Genomic DNA, 20,166 nt, shown 5'->3' on the forward strand with positions numbered 1-20,166 from the left:
GGAAATATTTTCCATGTAATATTAAATGTTTTTCTTTTAGAGCAATGGCAATATATAAGCCAATTGTATTTCAAATGAAAAGTCCCCTTTTCAGGATACTGTATTTAAAGATTGTAAAATTACCATAATTAATGCACATGCACCGGTGGGACAGTTTACATCTGATAGACAATCACATTTTTGTAACCTGTCACAAATAACAGTTCACACGTGATGCACAACTATGGTCACAGTTCCAATAACTAACATTAAAGGGGCCCTTCTACTGACCAGAAGATGTCCAGGGTTCCTGTATGAACATGCCTTAGTCCTGCAGCAAAAACTACAATATAAGACATTGAAGACAGTGCTACAGGAAAACAATCTCTTAAAATTTTGTTCATAAGCAAAAGTTTTCATATGGTATCCCATCTTTTGTCTTATTAGAACCGATTTAGAAATCATTAGTTAAATAGCAATGCTTTATAACCAACAAGACACCCGAGATTCTTACATATTAAATATTTAAAGCAAATCCCAAACCCACATTAGCAGCAACAACTGCAATCAAGCGTTTGCGATAACTTGCAATGAGTCTGTTACAGCACTGTGGAGGAATTTTGGCCCACTCATCTTGGCAGAATTGTTGTAATTCTGCCACATTGGAGGGTTTTTGAGCATGAAACGCCTTTTTAAGGTCATGCCACAGCATCTCAATAGTATTCAGGTCAGGACTTTGACTAGGCCACTCCGAAGTCTTCATTTTGTTTTTCTTCAGCCATTCAGAGGTGGATTTGCTGGTGTGTTTTGGATCATTGTCCTGCTGCAGAACCCATGTTCGCTTCAGCTTGAGGTCACGAACAGATGGCCGGACATTGTCCTTCAGGATTTTTTGGTAGACAGCTGAATTCATGGTTCCATTTATCACAGCAATCTTCCAGGTCCTGAAGCAGCAAAACAGCCCCAGACCATCACACTACCACCACCATATTTTACTGTTGGTATGATGTTCTTTTTCTGAGATGTAATGTGACACACACCTACCAAAAATTTCAACTTTTGTCTCGTCAGTCCAGAGTATTTTCCCAAAAGTCTTGGGGATCATCAAGAAATTTTCTGGCAAAACTGAGACGAGCCTTTATGTTCTTTTTGCTCAGCAGCGGTTTTTGTCTTGGAACTCTGCCATGCAGGCCATTTTTGCCCAGTCTCTTTCTTATGATGGAGTCATGAACACTGACCTTAACTGAGGCAAGTGAGGCCTGCAGTTCTTTAGATGTTGTTGTGGGGTCTTTTGTGACCGCTTGGATGAGTTGTCACTGCGCTCTTCGGGTAATTTTGGTCGGCCGGCCACTCCTGGGAAGGTTCACCACTGTTCCATGTTTTCGGCATTTGTGGATAATGGCTCTTCACTGTGGTTCGCTGGAGTCCCAAAGCTTTAGAAATGGCTTTAAGTTATTTAGAAATAACCTTTTCCAGACTGATAGATCTTAATTACTTTCTTTCTCATTTGTTCCTGAATTTCTTTGGATCTCGACATGATGTGTAGCTTTAGAGGATCTTTTGGTCTACTTCACTTTGTCTGGCAGAAAAAGATCTTACAAATCAATTAGTTTTAGCAGTTTTATTCTTAGCCTCCTATGAGCACTATTGATAGAAGCTACTGTAAAGCATTTAAATATATTCAACAATGTTAAACAACTGCTTTGTGAAAACCTCTAAGTCCTTATATAATATTCACAAGACATTTTTCCTTCCACAACTGTTTTTATTGTAAAGTCTAGAGGTGGAGGGGTCAATCTTGCAGCATTTTTTTAAACACGGGATTTAAAACAAGAGGAAAACACAAATAAAACAGTTTACAAAACAAAAAGAAGATCTGTACAAGTTCACACTTCATCTTAGAAAAACTCAGCCAAGCCCAGGGTTGTGATTACAGCAGCCACACTGAGGACCGTTCTGGAAACAAATGAACAGCTGTAAATCAGCCAGTCCATAATTAAAGAACTGTGAAATAAAAACATGTTGATGTGCATGACAAGAGCAGTCCATCCATATGCTCCATAAGGCTTTGTTATGAGATGACTGCAGAGGTCACAGGTTTCGAAGGGTCAGAGTTCAGCGTTTGCTCTTCTTGATCTTTTTGTGCGAGCGATGTGGTGATCGGGAGGATGACCTCCAGGATTTGTGCTGCGGTGATGGTGATTGAGAGCGTTTTGACTTGCGTGGTGACCGGGATCTCGTTCTTCATGGAAGACAAAGAGTGACAGAGGATAAACTGAGTGGTAAAATCCACACACACTTAATATGGTAACATGACAAAGAACAACACAAAGTGACAAGCAAGTCAATTATATAATTGAAGTAGCTGTGACCACAAGCATCAGGATATTTCTAAAGTCAGCTGGTTTCTCTTTCTGTAGCGCTGTGCTGAGTAACCTCACAAACAGTGAAATCTCACCTTATACACTAGAGCAGTGCTTCCCAAACCTGTCCTGGAGGACACCTGGCCCTGCACATTTTGTATGTCTCCCTTATCAGAAACACCCAATTCATGTATTGCAGCCTCTACTAACGAGCTGATGAGTTGAATCAGGTGTGTTAGATAAGGGAGACATACAAAATGCGCAGGGCTAGTGGTCCTCCAGGACAGGTTTGGGAAGCACTGCACTAGAGAAACAAGATCGCAGACATGCTTAGAATTTTGTCTTTGAACTTCAGTTTTTGTAGCTCTATAGCATCGCTGTTGAATTTGAAAATCGAAACAGATCCGATTTTTTTTGACGGAAGAAAGTTTTGGAGGCAGTGTGTAAATGTGATTGACACAACGTGAGGTCGTATTTATTTTTTAACATGCAAAAATTTCGGACTCATGTGCAATGACCTTAAGAGATCGTAAAGTGTAACAGATCCTTCCCTCCCGGGTCAAAATGACATACTATCATATTATAATTATCATATATACTTGATGCATTGTGCTTGGTCAAGGTATTGTGAATAATTGTTTTTGAATGAGTCTGGGATGGATGCAATAAAGTGTGTGTGTGTGTGTGTGTGTGTATATATGTGTACCTCTCTCTCCTCTCTTCTTTGTCTCGACTTCGTCCTCTACTCCGTTCTCTGTCCTCACTCTTTCTACTTTTTTCTTTATCCCTGGTTTTACTCCTGTCCTCCCCTTTATCTCTCCGCTCATCTTTTTTGGACCGGTCTTTTTGTTTTTGTGAATATTTGTCTCTCTTTTCCTGGTCGTCCTTGTCAAACTCCTAAAGAAGCAGAGACAGAAAGAAAAGCAAAGACATAAATAATAAGCGAGTTTACTGATTTACCTGAAGTTAAAAATTCTGTACCAGAATTCTGTGCTTCTGCAGACATATACACTTTGCTGATATCAAGATCAAATGAGAATATTTACCAGCCCAAAAAAAAAAAGTCTTGGTGGCGACCGGTTGTTTTGTATCATTTACCACAATTGGAATGCATATTGACCAATCGGCATCCAGAACCACAATTATCTGTGTGTTGTACCTTCTGTAGCAGTCTGTTTCTGTAGTGCTGAACTTGCTGTTGGAGAGTCATACTGGACTTCCTCTGTCTCTTACCCGACTCCAACTCATCCTGGAAATTCATCACCTTCACCTGCAATATGCCGCACGTTTATAGTACCTGGCAACACAGTTAGCTCTAGTGCCATGTCTGTCTGTGAGTGTGTGGCAGGGAAAGCGAGACATGAAATATGAGTGACTGACTAACCTCCAGTTCTCGGAGACGTGTCCTTTTGCTTTCAGACAGTTCAAAGTTTCTCAGAGAACTCTTAAACTCCGCCCCCTCATACCTGCTGGGGCTGTCAGCTTCATCACTGCTCATATCGGAGTCACCATCGTTTTCCTTCAGGCCACTGCATGGCAAAGACAGGACAGGAAACAATGAGGTAACCCAAACTGAAAGAGTGGTGTATTTTCTATTCTTTAATATTTCCTCTATTTATAAATTCATATTTATAGCCTGTATTTACCAAAAAAACTTTGCCAATGTACATGCAAAAGTAAACAAAAAGAATGTTTAGTGGATAGTCCTTATAAAGAAAGTAGTAAAAGAAAGCATGTGACTTGATGAGACAGTTGAAATGCTCCAATCGTGTATCATGATAAAACTAAATCGCCAACTCATCGCAGAGAACAAAGAATAAAATGAACAACATCCAGCAGTCTTACCTTGAATTCACCTCGGGGTCGGAGTCATTCTTGGCTGAAAGGATGATAAGAACAGTTTAAAGTTTGTGGAAGGATGCAGCAGTAGAAAGGAATATGCACAGTGCACAGCATTAATGAGTACACCCCCTCTGGATACATACAAAATATATATTTTCTTAATTATCACTAATACAATTCATGGAAAGATGGCAAAATTGAAATGTATTAAACATCATGAAATCATGACAGCACTGATAAAACAACTCCCTCACACCTTGTAATGGTGGCTGCCCCCGAATTAGATTTTGAGTTAGGTAATTAAGGTAAGTACCTAAATTAAATTATTCGGGCACCAGACAAGGCAAAGAATCCCAAACATTTGCCAAGTCAAGAGTTTTTCTTTTTAACAATTACTTCTGCAGGCTACATCTTCCTATAAACAGTCACTGTTTTCATAGGGTTTGCCGGCTCTGAGACACTTCTATGGCATCTTTCCTGCTCTTTTTCTAGCAAAAAAAATTAAAAATCACTTAACGCTAAATGAAAGCATAAATTGAAGGCCTGATTATTTCAGGGGCCTTGTCACAAGTCCATTCTTTTTTAATTCCTGTTACTTTTGCTCTATTTTCACACTTAATACAATGATTTGACTTGTCAGCATCAAGTCTGAGAATGATTCAGTGGTCTATATAACACTTTTAATGGTCAAGAAATTACTTCTCTTAATATGCTTTGGTTCAACATATGTACCTGTAAAACTTACACTGGAATTATTATTTTTTTTTAATTTAGTAACTTTCAGGAAGGTGTACTCATTTTTGCAACACAACATTTAATCAGAAAATTATTTAATCAATAATTTTGACATGCTTCTTTGGTAACTGATTAAGCAGACTTCCTGGAACATTATGGCCTGGTTTCACAGACTGGTCTTAGACTAAACCAGTATTAGGCCATAGTTCAATTAGGACATTCAAGTTTTGTTTGTTGAGACATTTTATAAATGTGCCTTAGAAAAAACATTACTGGTGTGCACTTTGAGACAAAATAAAGGCACTGGTATATTTTAAGATCAGTCAGAGCAAGTTTATTTCAGTTCAACTCAGATTTAGATTTCAGTTTGGGATTAGTCTTAAGCCTTGTCCCGGGGGAATATCTCTAAAGAACCCTAGCATGTCTTCTAAGTAAAGAGTAACTACTGAATTTGTTAAGTATGCTGTATTATATATAGATAGACCATATAATCTGGGAAAAGCAGTGAATAAAAAGGGTGTAAAAAGAGTCATGTATTACTACTCATATTGTGATTGTACCTGAGGATTCTGAATCTTCCACCTTCTCCCATTTAGACAGTGCAACAGTGGGTAAAGTCTTATCTGAGCCATCATCAACTGGATCAGACAAACAGAAACAAGCACAAAGAGGAAAAATTTGTAACTTAAATAAAAACCAATATAACAAAATCAATATTGTATGTGTTTTAACACTTCCAATATATTCAGATTAGGAAATAGGTTATACAAATAGCAGTAACATTATAAAAACAAGATAAACTCCCAACAACCTCAATGCCCTTCTACTTACATGGCACACCATCAATATCATCTACTGAGTTTCCTAGGGGAACACCGTCTATATCGTCAACCGGTACACCATCTATAGAGGATGGATCCCAGGTCAAAGGTGATCCATCAAGGTCATCAAGGGGTGTACCATCAATTTCACCTCTCTCTAGAGGAATACCATCCAATGGCACCCCATCTAGATCAGGAGATTTGGGCTAGAGAACAGGTAGGCAAATGAATATAGTACACTTTACAGACCATATACAGTTTTTTTTTTTTTTTTTTGCCACAGCTCACCTCTGCTATTTCAATGACTTCCTCTCCAGGTTTAATAAGCCCCAGGAATATATTCTGTAGTTGGATCAGGAAAGAGTCTGGATAAACTGCCCAGTCTTCCCATGCACGAAAACATCCCATGACTCTTTGCTGCAGATAGAGAGAATTAAAAGAGAGAAATTTAGATGGGGAGTGGGATCAAAGATCTCTGCAGGGGAGGAGCTCAAGACAGATGACATGCTAGAACAGACTGTTCCCACCTTAAACTGCTCTGCCTGGAGTCGGGCCTGGATGTTCCGATACGCTTCACTGATGTCTCCAAATATCTGCGGTAGCTTTGTCTCAAAACTATTACACAGCAGGACAAAAAAGAAAAATCTTCAGAGTTCATCAGAGGCAATATTAAAGTTTTTGAAGTTTCGCTTTTACTGCAGCAGTGACAGATCTTTTTTCTGTATTGTATATTCTGTATTGTTTCTGAGTGAAACAGACTACCAAAAAGAAAAATTGCAGGGTGAGGACTTGGTTCAATTTAATGGTTATTGAATGAATGGACTGGAGACAGATCTGAATATGAGCTTGCAGTAGATCTTAAAGGGATAGTTCACCCAAAAATGAAAATTCTGGAACGACATGAGGGTGAGTAATTAATGACAGAATTTTCTTTTTTGGGTGAACTATCCCTTTAAGAAAGCAACAAAGATTGAAGGAATCTGGTCTAATTGATTAGAGAGAAATGTGAATGAAAAAAAAAATGAAACATGCATGGATGAATTGTTCATGATAAGACCAATAACATGCATTTAGAAAATAAACAGGTTGAATTTCCATGTAATTTTTTCATGTCAATGCTGTATGTTTGAAACAAATTACTGAAAACACAATTGACTCACAATTTGCGGTAATATGATGCATTGGCAACTTTGGCACAGGAGTTGTAGAGGATGTCAGATATTAGGTAAAGTCTGGCGATCTGCATTATACACAAGACAAAATGTCCAAAAGTGTAAAGAAAAGCTATGCAACAAACTCTTGCTGTGATTTGTGAACTCCAACTTTGTACTACTGTAATTGTATGTGTACCTTCTTCTGCAGTGGTGTGTGTGCTATAGACAGAGATTCAGTGATGCAGGAGACAACCTCCTCAGCAGCCTCTGCTCTCTCCAGGCAGAATAGCATTGCATCACCGATCTCATCCCTGCGAGGAGTCAGCCCTCTTAGCAAGGCCTCCAACCTCTCTCTGTGCCTGAGACACAACAAACACAGTCAATATGCACATACATTACAGAACCAAACATATGTGGGCACCCAAACATCAGAGGCCTATGTGCATTTCATTTCAGAGAAATCTACGTCCTACAACATCTATTTCTGTCGGAGAGGAACACATGTTTACTCTGCCTTCAGGTGCCCTTTCTTTGGCTCTTCCTCTTGAGAAGGGAAGGAGCTCTCTTCTGGTTCCTCATCACCATGGAGATATGGGTTAAGAAGAGGTGGCTTCCACAGAGAGCCGCCCCGGAACATTCTGAAAGATGATGTTCTCCATTTATTTGGGCTCTCTCCCTGAAAGACGGACATAGACAGAGAAATGTTTAACAGTTTTCATATAGATGTGAAAATTACATTTATTTTTGAGAGTAAGACTGTGTCTAGCCATGAAAGACAGTGGATTGTTTACCATTAGAATGGAGTAGAGTTTCCATCTGTAGTACACATGCTCCTGACTCTTATTATCAAATAAAAACCTGCAACATCAACCAGACATTCAAATACACAGAGTTACATATGACATTCAAAAGTCTTAAAATATTTACTCACCTTCATGTTCTAAATCTGAATAACTGACAAGAGAGACATTTAACAGAATGCTGACTTTGCTCTTTTCCATACCACAAAAGTGAATGGTGGGTGACTACACCAGGATGGCAAAGATGCCAAATGTCACTGGTTCTCATAAAAGTGAAATATGCGCATAATATTCAAACAGCACAATTGAGAGTAAACATTTCTGAGCCTTAATATCATTTGGCTTAAACTGCTTACATTCACATTGTATGAAAAACAGAAACGTGAACATATCGCCTAATGTCTCCTTCTGTGAAGTAAAAAGAAAATCATTCTGTTTAAGCAGATGCGGGTGAGTAAATGACAGATTTTAATTTTAAGGTGTCCTATTCCTTTTGAGGTTAGCATGAAATGAAATGAAAATCTACCCTTAATCTTGACGTGGTTCCCATGTGGTTGACGTGGTTCCCACCTCATTTAAAAAAATCTGCCATTATCCCTGTGCCAAAGAACAATAAACCCTCTTGCCTGAATGACTATCGCCCAGTTGCCCTCACATCAATAGTCATGAAGGTTTTTGAGAGACTTGTAAAGAGCCACATCTGCTCCTCCATACCTGTTACTTTGGACCCTCTTCAGTTTGCCTATCGCCCAAATAGATCTACTGACGATGCCATCTCTCACGTCCTCCACTCTTCCCTCACACACAGCAACAATGGGAATTATGTAAGGCTGCTATTCATTGACTATAGCTCAGCTTTCAATAATATAGTCTCCATCAAGCTAGCTTCTAAACTCACAGACCTCGGCCTAAACTCCTGGATTCAACACTTCCTCACCGGCAGACCTCTAGTGGTGAAAGTTGGCCAGTTCACCGCAAACTCCATCACTCTAAATGTAGGAGCCCCACAGGGCTGTGTCCTGAGCCCCCTGCTCTACTCTCTCTACACGCATGACTGCGTGTCCTCTCACAGCTCCACATCTATTATCAAATTCGCTGATGATACTGTGTTTCTGGGCCTCATTTCCAACGATGATGAGACCACATACTTGGATGAGGTAGAGAGACTCACATCATGGTGCCAGGACAACTGTCTCTCTCTGAATGTGAGGAAAACTAAAGAGCTGATCATGGACTTCAGGAAGAGACAGCAGCAGCCCTACACTCCTCTTATGATCAGTGGGACCCCTGTGGAGAGGGTGAGTAGCTTCAAGTACCTAGGTGTAAACATCTCTGAGAACCTGACTTGGACTACACACATCCAAACACAGGTTAAGAAAGCCAGGCAAAGACTGTACCATCTGCGACAGCTGAGGAAATTCAGGGTCTCACCAGCAATCCTGAAAACTTTCTATTCAGGGACCATAGAAAGTGTATTGACTCAGTGCATCTCAGTGTGGTATGGAAACCGCTCCAATCAGGACTGCAAAGCACTACAGAGAGTTGTGCGCTTAGCTGAGCGCATCTCAGGGTCTGCTCTCCCCTCTCTGCAGGACATCTACCTCAAACGCTGCAAAAGTAGAGCTGTCAAAATCATCAAGGACTCTAATCACCCTGGTAACCGTCTATTCACTTTGCTTCCATCTGATAAGCGCTTCCGTAGCCTGAGAGACTTAGGAGGAGCTTCTTCCCCCAGGCCATCAGGCTCCTAAACCCTAACTCTGCGTCATAACATCACTTGACTCCATGTAAATATCACTATTTCAATAAGTTATTCATAATTTTTTTCTACCTCGTATTGCTGCTATGTGAATACCCTGTATAACCTTTTGCACATTCCATCTTATATTACTATTTAAGTCAACAAACATACTGACCTACACATTTATATTTATATATTTTTTTTATCTTTTATCTTTTATTTTTTCTACTTTTCTTTTTCTTAATATTTATGTACATTCTGTGTTTTTGTATTCTATATAATTGCACTGTCCTTGGAGCGGACCTGACTTACATTTCACTGCTGGTTATACTCTGCATAATTGTGTATGTGACAAATAAAAATTCTTGAATCTTGATCGTATTGTGAATTATTAATTCATGCATGTTTAATTTCTCATCATTTTTAACCAGAAATCGCAATGTAACAAGCAGCAACAGATCTTTACTTCTGTATTGTTTGAAAATTCTCCAGAACAGAAGGCTGAGTTATGACATGAATTATTCACAATATTACCAATAACATGCATCTAGAATTTCCATTTCCAGTTATGCAAGCTATCTAAGAATATTAATGGTTCCAAATATTCTGTAACAAGCAGAGTACCCTTCACATACCTGAAGTCAGGGTTGTTTTTTTCTTTGCTCATGATGATGGCCTCAAACATGGGTCCCTCTCTCACCACAAACTCAATCATTCTGTGTATCAAGCCCAGCAGGTTCCTATCAGCCACAAAAGAGAGGGATGAGAGAATGAACAAGGGCACTCTTTTCTTTTCTCCTCTCCATTTTTCTCCATCACTCCATAATAATCCCTAAAGCCTTACCATGTCAGTTCTATATTTTTCTTCTTTCATTTTCACTGTCTGGCAGTTTGAAACTTGTATTTTGCTCTGTATTTTCTGTCCACTCCAAATAAGATTGCTTTCTGATGTTACCATGGCCCTATGAGACCGTTAAGGGAGTGTATTTTAGTACAGTGTTAGCGTCTACCGTTAGAAAAAGGCTACTGTGTGGTGTTCTACATGTTTTCACAGTAGCAATTACTGGGTATAAAATTATTTACCGCAATTGTATTAACAGACTATAGAAGTTGCTGATGTTGCTAAAGGTGGGAAACCTCAAGGCATGTATATGTATCTGGGAGCGTTTGAGTGAGTTTCCTTGGGTACGATCTAAGATCAATGATATCTTACACTATCCTTCTGATGAACCAACCTTAACTTTCTTAATCCTGGTCCTGGAGATCCCCCGCTCTGCACATTTTGCATGTCTCTCGTTTAACACACCTGATTCAGATCATCAGCTCCTTAGGAGTGAGTTCCATGAATTGAACTGAGTGTGTCAGATAAGAAAGACATTGAAAATGTGCAGAGTGGGGAGTCCCCAGGACCAGGATTAAGAACCACTGAACTAACCACTGTCATTAGGTGTCAGACTACAGGTGAGTGTGTATGTGTGTTTGTTTCAGTAGCAATGGTGTTTTAATAAATGGACAGAGAATGTGTACCTTTCTGGGGGGATTACCACTGTCACTACGGCCTCGGACAGAGTCTGTTCAAGATGTCAAACCAAATGATGAAGATACAAAAATATAGTGAGTTTATATTTAAACAAACTGCAGAATATTCATGATTAATATCATCAGCAACAGCTAAACCTCTGGAAACATGCTCCGCAAACAGAGGAGTTCATCTCACCCCTGCTTCTTGCTCGGTCTGAGGGACATTCTGTGTATTCAGAAACTTTGCTTTCTCTAACCTCTCTGACTTTATTAAGGTCATGGGCTCTTTTTATTCCAGTTTAAAGCTTATAAATCTAAACCAAATAATAAATCTTAAATAAAAGTCCTCACAAAGATACAATTCCCAAATTATCTGTGATGTGAAAGTACTCACTAATGTTATATTTTGGTAACAATTTTGTATTAAATCGAAATAATCTTACTTGAATTGAATATTGTTCCCCATATCAGACTTACAGATTTGTTATCATCGATGATGCTTTATGGAGGGTTTGGATTTGACATGTTTGAGGACTCACTTCTGACATATTAATCAAAAAGTGATATGGAGAGACCAGCCAATTAGTCTTAACAGAATCTGAATGTCTTAAAAGCCAAACAGGTTGCTGGGAATGAAATTACACTGTCTCATTACACAGGATGCCCCCCCATAAGCTAATGAACATTACTGAAATTAAAAACTGACCAAGTATACCAAAGTGTTTCTGTACAGTTTTTTGGTTTCATCTGCTTGTGACTCACATCTGGTACAAGATGCACATATAAGTCAAGTCAACCAACTTAAATTATTTTAAAGTGAAAAAGTAAAGACACATTGTGACTTGACCTTTAAAGTTCCGCAAACAATGAAACAAAATAATTTCTCTGACAGTGCAGCTAAAGGTTGACTCCATCACATTTCTCTAAATGTAATATTTACTATCATACAAAAGTTTGGGATCAGTCCATTTTTTAAAGACAAACTGACTATTTTGTTCTGCAAGGAAGCATGAAATTGACCAAAAGTGGCAGTAAAGACATTTATAATATTACTATAACTAAGATTTTTATTTTAAATAAATTATGTCCTTTTGAACGTTTTATTTATTGAAGAATCCTGAAAAAAATGATCAAGTTTCTACAAAAATATTAAGCAGATATTGATATAAACAAATATTGTTTATTATTGTAAGAAGCAATAATAAGAAGAAATGCTTCTTATTCCATCACAAGAATCAATTACAAATATAAAATGTTAGTTTTAATGGTAATAATTCCACAATTTTACTGTTTTAATGTATTTTTGAGCAAATTAATGCAGCCTTGGTGAGGATAAGAGACTTCTTAAAAACATTTAAAAAATATCTTACCAACCCCAAACTTCTGATGAGTAAAGAAAAATAACAAAATATTTGATCTAAAATGAAAAACTCTGATTCCATTTAGATTCCAAAATATGTGTCTTCATTAAATCTTAATTCTCAGCCACAGTCTTTTTATATCAACTGAAAACCAGCGAGCAGTAATCTTCATTCCTTTACATTTCCCTACTTTTATTATTTGCTGAAAAAAGTAAACGTTTGTTTACTCAGTAATGCTTCATACTCTCAAAATACCTTGCCAGTAGGGATGTGCAAATAATCGAATGCGATGACCATGCACATCTTCTACTGTCAATAAAGCTGGTTCTGTGATTAGTAGATAGAGCAGCATTTACCACACAGAGCCGTAATTCACAGACAAGCTACGCAATATCGCTTTCATTATCAGCGATGTGCCACCTGCGATTATGAATGCAATATTGTGTATCATCGCATTCGATTATTTGCACAGCCCTACTTGCCAGCAGAAAATCTTTTATAAATACCTTGACTTCGGCATACCATACTCTACTATACCAGGAGGCAGTGCATGTGGTTACCTTGTAAAAGTCTTCCTGTGAGCGGCTGCGTGGTTTGGTGAAGTCATTTCTGAAGCGGTCTCTGGGTTGGGCATTGAACGGCAGTCCAGATGGTGGAGGGGGGGCAGTTGTCTTCAGCACCCCGATGGGGGTGTACAGAGGTTGCGGAGGAATACGTACTGCCTTCCCCCAACCTAGCTTCATTTCAAAACCCATTATTGTTTTACCTGCAAAACAGAATCCAGAGCTCAAATGTCAAAACTGTCCAACTAAGTGTGTCTTTGGATAGACGGCAGTCTAATGTTTAATTTACACTGGTTTGAGGATTGAGGACGCCTCACCATCTAGAGCGGCTAAAGCACGCTCTGCATCTTTCCGTGTCATGAAAGCAACAAAACCACGGTTGGTGACTCTTGTTCTCTCTTCTTCAGTGCGAGGCCACATGATCTTCACACTGGCCAGAGGACCGTATTTTCCAAACTCCTTACAGAGCATCTCCTCTGTCATCTAATGAGACAGTCAAAGTTTAGTAAATAAGAGTCTAAACGTACTGTGTAACACACCTGTGTAATTACAAGAGTGCCATATGGCTACTGTTAAGCAGTCTGGTAAAGCAATACCATGTGACTTTTGTGTTGGCCAGATTTTTCCATGGATTATATTGCAAAAAGTAGGTCAAAATACTGCATTCTCTTCTCACCTTGGGGTTGATGCAGCCGATGTACAAGTTTGTTGTGTTTGGCACTGCAGGATCATCATCAAATACTACAAACACAATACATAAAAAGATTTTTAGGCTTCCACTGGGTTTCCATTGTGAAATGTTTGTCATGAGTTTTATCAGACTTACTTGATCGTCGTGTCAGAGGTAAATCCAGATCTGGGCACACTCCTCCAGAGTCACCTTTCTTCCTTTTGTATCGCTCCTCTCTTTCCTCCTGTATTCTGAATGATAGATCGAATAAAGAAAACACTTTTTAGCTACTCTTTTCTAACACTTGTTAAAATCACAATGAAATGCTGGGCAGATCTTTTTTTTTCTGTATTAGGACATAAGAAAAACAGAAAAACTATATATATACACACACACATACAGTGGGTACGGAAAGTATTCAGACACCCTTAAATTTTTCACTCTTTGTTATATTGCAGCCATTTGCTAAAATCATTTAAGTTCATTTTTTTTCCTCAATGTACACACAGCACCCCATATTGACAAAAAAAACACAGAATTGTTGACATTTTTGCAGATTTATTAAAAAAGAAAAACTGAAATATCACATGCTCCTAAGTATTCAGACCCTTTGCTGTGACACTCATATACAGGTCCTTCTCAAAAAATTAGCATATTTCATCCGACCAATAAAAGAAAAGTGTTTTTAATACAAAAAAAGTCAACCTTCAAATAATTATGTTAAGTTATGCACTCAATACTCGGTCGGGAATCCTTTTGCAGAAATGACTGCTTCAATGCGGCGTGGCATGGAGGCAATCAGCCTGTGGCACTGCTGAGGTGTTATGGAGGCCCAGGATGCTTCGATAGCGGCCTTAAGCTCATCCAGAGTGTTGGGTCTTGCGTCTCTCAACTTTCTCTTCACAATATCCCACAGATTCTCTATGGGGTTCAGGTCAGGAGAGTTGGCAGGCCAATTGAGCACAGTAATACCATGGTCAGTAAACCATTTACCAGTGGTTTTGGCACTGTGAGCAGGTGCCAGGTCGTGCTGAAAAATGAAATCATCTCCATAAAGCTTTTCAGCAGATGGAAGCATGAAGTGCTCCAAAATCTCCTGATAGCTAGCTGCATTGACCCTGCCCTTGATAAAACACAGTGGACCAACACCAGCATCACTGACTGTAGGTACTTGACACTGGACTTCAGGCATTTTGGCATTTCCCTCTCCCCAGTCTTCCTCCAGACTCTGGCACCTTGATTTCCGAATGACATGCAAAATTTGCTTTCATCCGAAAAAAGTACTTTGGACCACCGAGCAACAGTCCAGTGCTGCTTCTCTGTAGCCCAGGTCAGGCGCTTCTGCCGCTGTTTCTGGTTCAAAAGTGGCTTGACTTGGGGAATGCGGCACCTGTAGCCCATTTCCTGCACACGCCTGTACACGGTGGCTCTGGATGTTTCTACTCCAGACTCAGTCCACTACTTCCGCAGGTCCCCCAAGGTCTGGAATCGGTCCTTCTCCACAATCTTCCTCAGGATCTGGTCACCTCTTCTCGTTGTGCTGCGTTTTCTGCCACACTTTTTCCTTCCCACAGACTTCCCACTGAGGTGCCTTGATACAGCACTCTGGGAACAGCCTATTCGTTCAGAAATTTCTTTCTGTGTCTTACCCTCTTGCTTGAGGGTGTCAATGATGGCCTTCTAGACAGCAGTCAGGTCGGCAGTCTTACCCATGATTGCGGTTTTGAGTAATGAACCAGGCTGGGAGTTTTTAAAAGCCTCAGGAATCTTTTGCAGGTGTTTAGAGTTAATTAGTTGATTCAGATGATTAGGTTAATAGCTCGTTTAGAGAACCTTTTCATGATATGCTAATTTTTTGAGATAGGAATTTTGGGTTTTCATGAGCTGTATGCCAAAATCATCAATATTAAAACAATAAAAGGCTTGAACTACTTCAGTTGTGTTGTAATGAATCTAAAATATATGAAAGTCTAATGTTTATCAGTACATTACAGAAAATAATGAACTTTATCACAATATGCTAATTTTTTGAGAAGGACCTGTATTTAACTCAGGTGCTGTCCATTTCTTCGGATCATCCTTGAGATGGTTCTACACCTTCATTTGAGTCCAGCTGTGTTTGATTATACTGACTGGACTTGATTAGGAAAGCCACACACCTGTCTATATAAGACCTTACAGCTCACAGTGCATGGCAGAGCAAATGAGAATCATGAGGTCAAAGGAACTGCCTGAAGAGCTCAGAGACAGAATTGTGGCAAGGCACAGATCTGGCCAAGGTTACAAAAAAAATTCTGCTGTACTTAAGGTTCCTAAGAGCACAGTGGCCTCCATAATCCTTAAGTGGATGACGTTTGGGACGACCAGAACCCTTCTTAGAGCTGGCCGTCCAGCCAAACTGAGCTATCGGGGGAGAAGAGCCTTGGTGAGAGAGGTAAAGAAGAACCCAAAGATCACTGTGGCTGAGCTCCAGAGATGCAGTCGGGAGATGGGAGAAAGTTGTAGAAAGTCAACCATCACTGCAGCCCTCCACCAGTCGGGGCTTTATGGCAGAGTGGCCCGACGGAAGCCTCTCCTCAGTGCAAGACACAAAAAAACACCTGAAGGACCACAAGATGGTGAGAAATAAGATTCTCTGGTCTGATGAGACCAAGATAGAACTTTTTGGCCTTAATTCAAAGCGGTATGTGTGGAGAAAACCAGGCACTGCTCATCACCTGTCCAATACAGTCCCAACAGTGAAGCATTGTGGTGGCAGCATCATGCTGTGGGGGTGTTTTTCAGCTGCAGGGACAGGACAACTGGTTGCAATCGAAGGAAAGATGAATGCGGCCAAGTACAGGGATATCCTGGACGAAAACCTTCTCCAGAGTGCTCAGGACCTCAGACTGGGCCGAAGGTTTACCTTCCAACAAGACAATGACCCTAAGCACACAGCTAAAATAACGAAGGAGTGGCTTCACAACAACTCCCTGACTGTTCTTGAATGGCCCAGCCAGAGCCCTGACTTAAATCCAAGTGAGCATCTCCGGAGAGACCTAAAAATGGCTGTCCACCAACGTTTACCATCCAACCTGACAGAACTGGAGAGGATCTGCAAGGAGGAATGGCAGAGGATCCCCAAATCCAGGTGTGAAAAACTTGTTGCATCTTTCCCAAAAAGACTCATGGCTGTATTAGATCAAAAGGGTGCTTCTACTAAATACTGGGCAAAGGGTCTGAATACTTAGGACCATGTGATTATTTCAGTTTTTCTTTAATAAATCTCCAAAAATGTCAACAATTCTGTGTTTTTCTGTCAATATGGGGTGCTGTGTGTACATTGAGGGGAAAAAAAATGAACTTAAATGATTTTAGCAAATGGCTGCAATATAACAAAGATTGAAAAATTTAAGGGGGTCTGAATACTTTCCATACCCATTGTATATATATATACGTACACACACACACACACAAAGTGCCCTCCATAAGTATTGGAACAGTAAAGACAAAATTGATCTGTTGGCTGTGGAGTCAAGACATTTACAAATATGATTAAAAGAAGAATGAGACAAAACTACAGAATGTCACATTTTATTATTAGCCTTTTCAAAACACAGATGTTTTACCAAATAAAAAGAACAGCACTTTTAGAGTTCATCCCACTCATTGATGAACTCATCACCAAACACCAATGACTTGTACATAAGGGTACTGTCATTTTAGACACGTCCAAAACTGATGCAACCGAGACAAAAATAAAATTTTTAAATACATGAATTATGTTTCCATCTTTGTTGCCACAGTTTTGTTAGTGCCTTTTTCTGTTCTAAAGCAGGGAGTGTCCCAACACTTTTGTCCTTATAGTGTCTATACAAGTCATTGGTGTTTGGTGATGAGAATTTGGCTCAAGGTCTGCATATAAAGTCACACCAGAGGTGTTCAGCTGGGATTAGGACTTGGCTTTCTGCAGACCAGTCAAGTTCTTCCACACTGACTGAATCAATCATGTCTTTTTGAACCGTGTCTTATACACAGAGGCACTGTCATGTTAGAATAGAAAAGGGTCCTGTCCAAACTGTTGCTATAAAATTAGAAGCACTCAATTCCATAGAATATCATTATATGCTACAAAGTAGTCAAACATGTTCATTAGAAGGGGGTGACCCAATACTTTTGGCAATATAGTGTATACACACACACATATATACACACACATATATATATATATATATATATATATATATATATATATATATATATATATATACACACGTTACAGGGATATCAATCACAGTAAAATCAATAACATGCATTTAGAAAACAGATGAAGTGAATTTTGAGAGAAACACTGACCGTTTTAATTCCTCTTTAAAGAGCTCAAGATTACTCTTCTTCTTCTCCTCCACTTTCTTTTTAACGGTCTAGAAAGGAAAAACAACAAAAACGTTAAGACTAATTATTGTATTTTGTATTATTGTATTTTGTGATTCATCTATGCTGATTATGGTGGTGTTCTCATCATGTTCCTTCGAACCCACTCTTACCTCTTCAAAGGATATTAAGCTCATCTGACTACAGAAAACAAGGTCACTTACAGTTTTTTTAACCTCTGCAGGTTGAACAGGTGAGGTATTCTGAGGTGGAGAAGTGAATTTAGAGGCGGGTCTGTAGAGTTTGCTCTTCTTCACCTCGGCGGCTTCTTCCTCTGAAAAATGAACAACAACAAAAACATGCAATGATAACTGGCTCCTTCCTCCATTTTAACTAACAGCTTAGATTTATAGTTTATAGTATAGTAACCCACAATTCAAAATCTAAACTTTTTCCTGCAAGCAGCATATAAGCATTACACAAATACACAAAGTCAGCTTGAGTGGTTCAGCAAATCAGTAACCAGATCACAGGTTTAATGTGTCAAACTACTGAGATCTAGAAACGCAAATGCTTAAACACCCAAACAAAGTCACAGTAGGGAACATTTTATATTTCACTGAAACATAAATTAGATCAGTTTTGTTACTGTAACTAAAACTACATCTAAACTAGTAAAAACTGTTTTCTGCAGTTGAAAATAAAATATTAATGCTAAATAAAAATGGCAAAGACGATATAAAACTGAATTTAATTAAAGGCTAATTCGAACATAATAACATCTACTATAAGAAAAGCACAACTTACCTTTAGTTGCATTTACAATGCCTCCTCGTACAAATGTCTTCACTCCACTTTTGTCATTAGTGTCAAAAGAAGCTATAAATTCCTCAAAGACTTCAGCAGCTTTCTCTTCCTCCTGTTAACAGTGAGAGAGAGAAATTTTGAACAACAACACAACGACACAAAAATAATCTTGGGTAATCTCAAAGTGCTTACCTTTTTCTTCATGTCCTCTTGCTCTCTTTTTGTTAGCGTCCTCTTCACCCCCACAGATTTCCCTTTTTTGTCTGCCATATCAACTTTCTAAAACAGCAGAAATGTACTGCACTTAGATCACTTCAGCAGTGCTGTTCATACAATCATGGAACCATATATTCATGATTGGGGGACTACATAATACATTTTAGAAGCAGCTACTCAAAAACATCTAGTCTGGGGGTCAGGACCCTGCATACTTCTGAGAATAAGAACAATCTAATACTAATAAAAAGCCATTTTCGCACGTCTTACCAAACCGAGGACAGCAGGATGCAGGACTTTGAAGATGCAAAGCATCTTTAAAAGATGCTGGATTACAACATCTGCCCTGTTATGGCCACATTTGACTGCACAATAAGACAGTCTTCCATATATCCAGTAAACACCTTGTTTGTATAAAATTCACGGCACGACTACATGCTCTGGCTGTATAAAGTGATAACATTATCTTTCAACACTCATAGACCTGCTGGTGGTGATGTTTCCATTACTCTTTCTGCGACTGTTTCCAAACCTAGTGAGCTGCCTACGTTCGTGGGCATCACGGGCGCCGACAGACCCCCAAAAAGCTGTCTATGTGTGCAGCTCACCAGGCTGAGACAGACAGCCTGTGTGTGTAGGTTAGCGTACGGGCTAACGTCTCTAGTCCTCCTAGCCTCGTTCAAACCTCAGACAACCTTTTGCTGTCAACTGTACTAACGCCGCAGGAGGACGCAATGAATACATATCTGATGCTGCAACCAGTTGCACATCGGTAAACGATCTATATAGCGACTTACACAGCTCTTGCGTTGCAAAAACGAAACCGTTCGTTTGTTGTTAATCCGCCATTTTGAACAGACTAGAAATGGAAATAGCGGAAAAGTGACGTCACGTGATAAACACCAATCAGAGCTCAAAACGCCTCATTCTGCGACAGCAGCGGATGTTTGAGTCTCCAGGCGCCTGACTGCTGGGTAAGTTAATGGAGTATTGATATAAAAGATTTAACCCTTACTAAAATTAACCATGGTTTTATTGTAGTAAAAGTGTAGTAACCATGTTTTTTGCGTGTTGATTACCATTTGTACAACCACAGTTTTAATACAAATACTTGGTTCAAGTGGCATGAGGTTAGTCATTGCTAAGTGAAGGATTTACTGTTAGCTTATATGAGGCCTTCAACCTGATGTTAATTTTGATAACATCATTAGGCAAAACTAATAATATGACAGAACATCAT

The 20,166-nt window shown here is 39.3% G+C and overlaps 1 protein-coding gene across 1 annotated transcript; it reads right to left on the reverse strand.

Annotated features, from left to right (window-relative positions):
• Nucleotides 1–1,585: 1,585 nt before the first annotated feature.
• LOC306871401 (U2 snRNP-associated SURP motif-containing protein-like) lies at nucleotides 1,586–19,787 on the reverse strand. Its single transcript, XM_079419295.1, has 24 exons — nucleotides 19,724–19,787; nucleotides 18,903–18,989; nucleotides 18,711–18,822; nucleotides 18,128–18,237; nucleotides 17,886–17,953; nucleotides 13,707–13,801; nucleotides 13,557–13,621; nucleotides 13,198–13,363; nucleotides 12,878–13,083; nucleotides 10,963–11,006; nucleotides 10,071–10,175; nucleotides 7,686–7,752; nucleotides 7,404–7,570; nucleotides 7,091–7,253; nucleotides 6,901–6,980; nucleotides 6,268–6,355; nucleotides 6,029–6,157; nucleotides 5,751–5,946; nucleotides 5,480–5,557; nucleotides 4,188–4,221; nucleotides 3,727–3,871; nucleotides 3,502–3,612; nucleotides 3,049–3,239; nucleotides 1,586–2,221 (listed from the first exon to the last, which is right to left on the reverse strand). Exons 2-24 carry the CDS (start codon nucleotides 18,978–18,980, stop codon nucleotides 2,095–2,097), a joined length of 2,625 nt encoding a protein of 874 aa, XP_079275421.1. The 5' UTR covers nucleotides 18,981–18,989; nucleotides 19,724–19,787; the 3' UTR covers nucleotides 1,586–2,094.
• Nucleotides 19,788–20,166: the final 379 nt, after the last annotated feature.

Source organism: Barbus barbus (genome assembly GCF_936440315.1).
Source record: "Barbus barbus genome assembly, chromosome: 6".
NCBI lineage: Eukaryota > Metazoa > Chordata > Actinopteri > Cypriniformes > Cyprinidae > Barbus > Barbus barbus.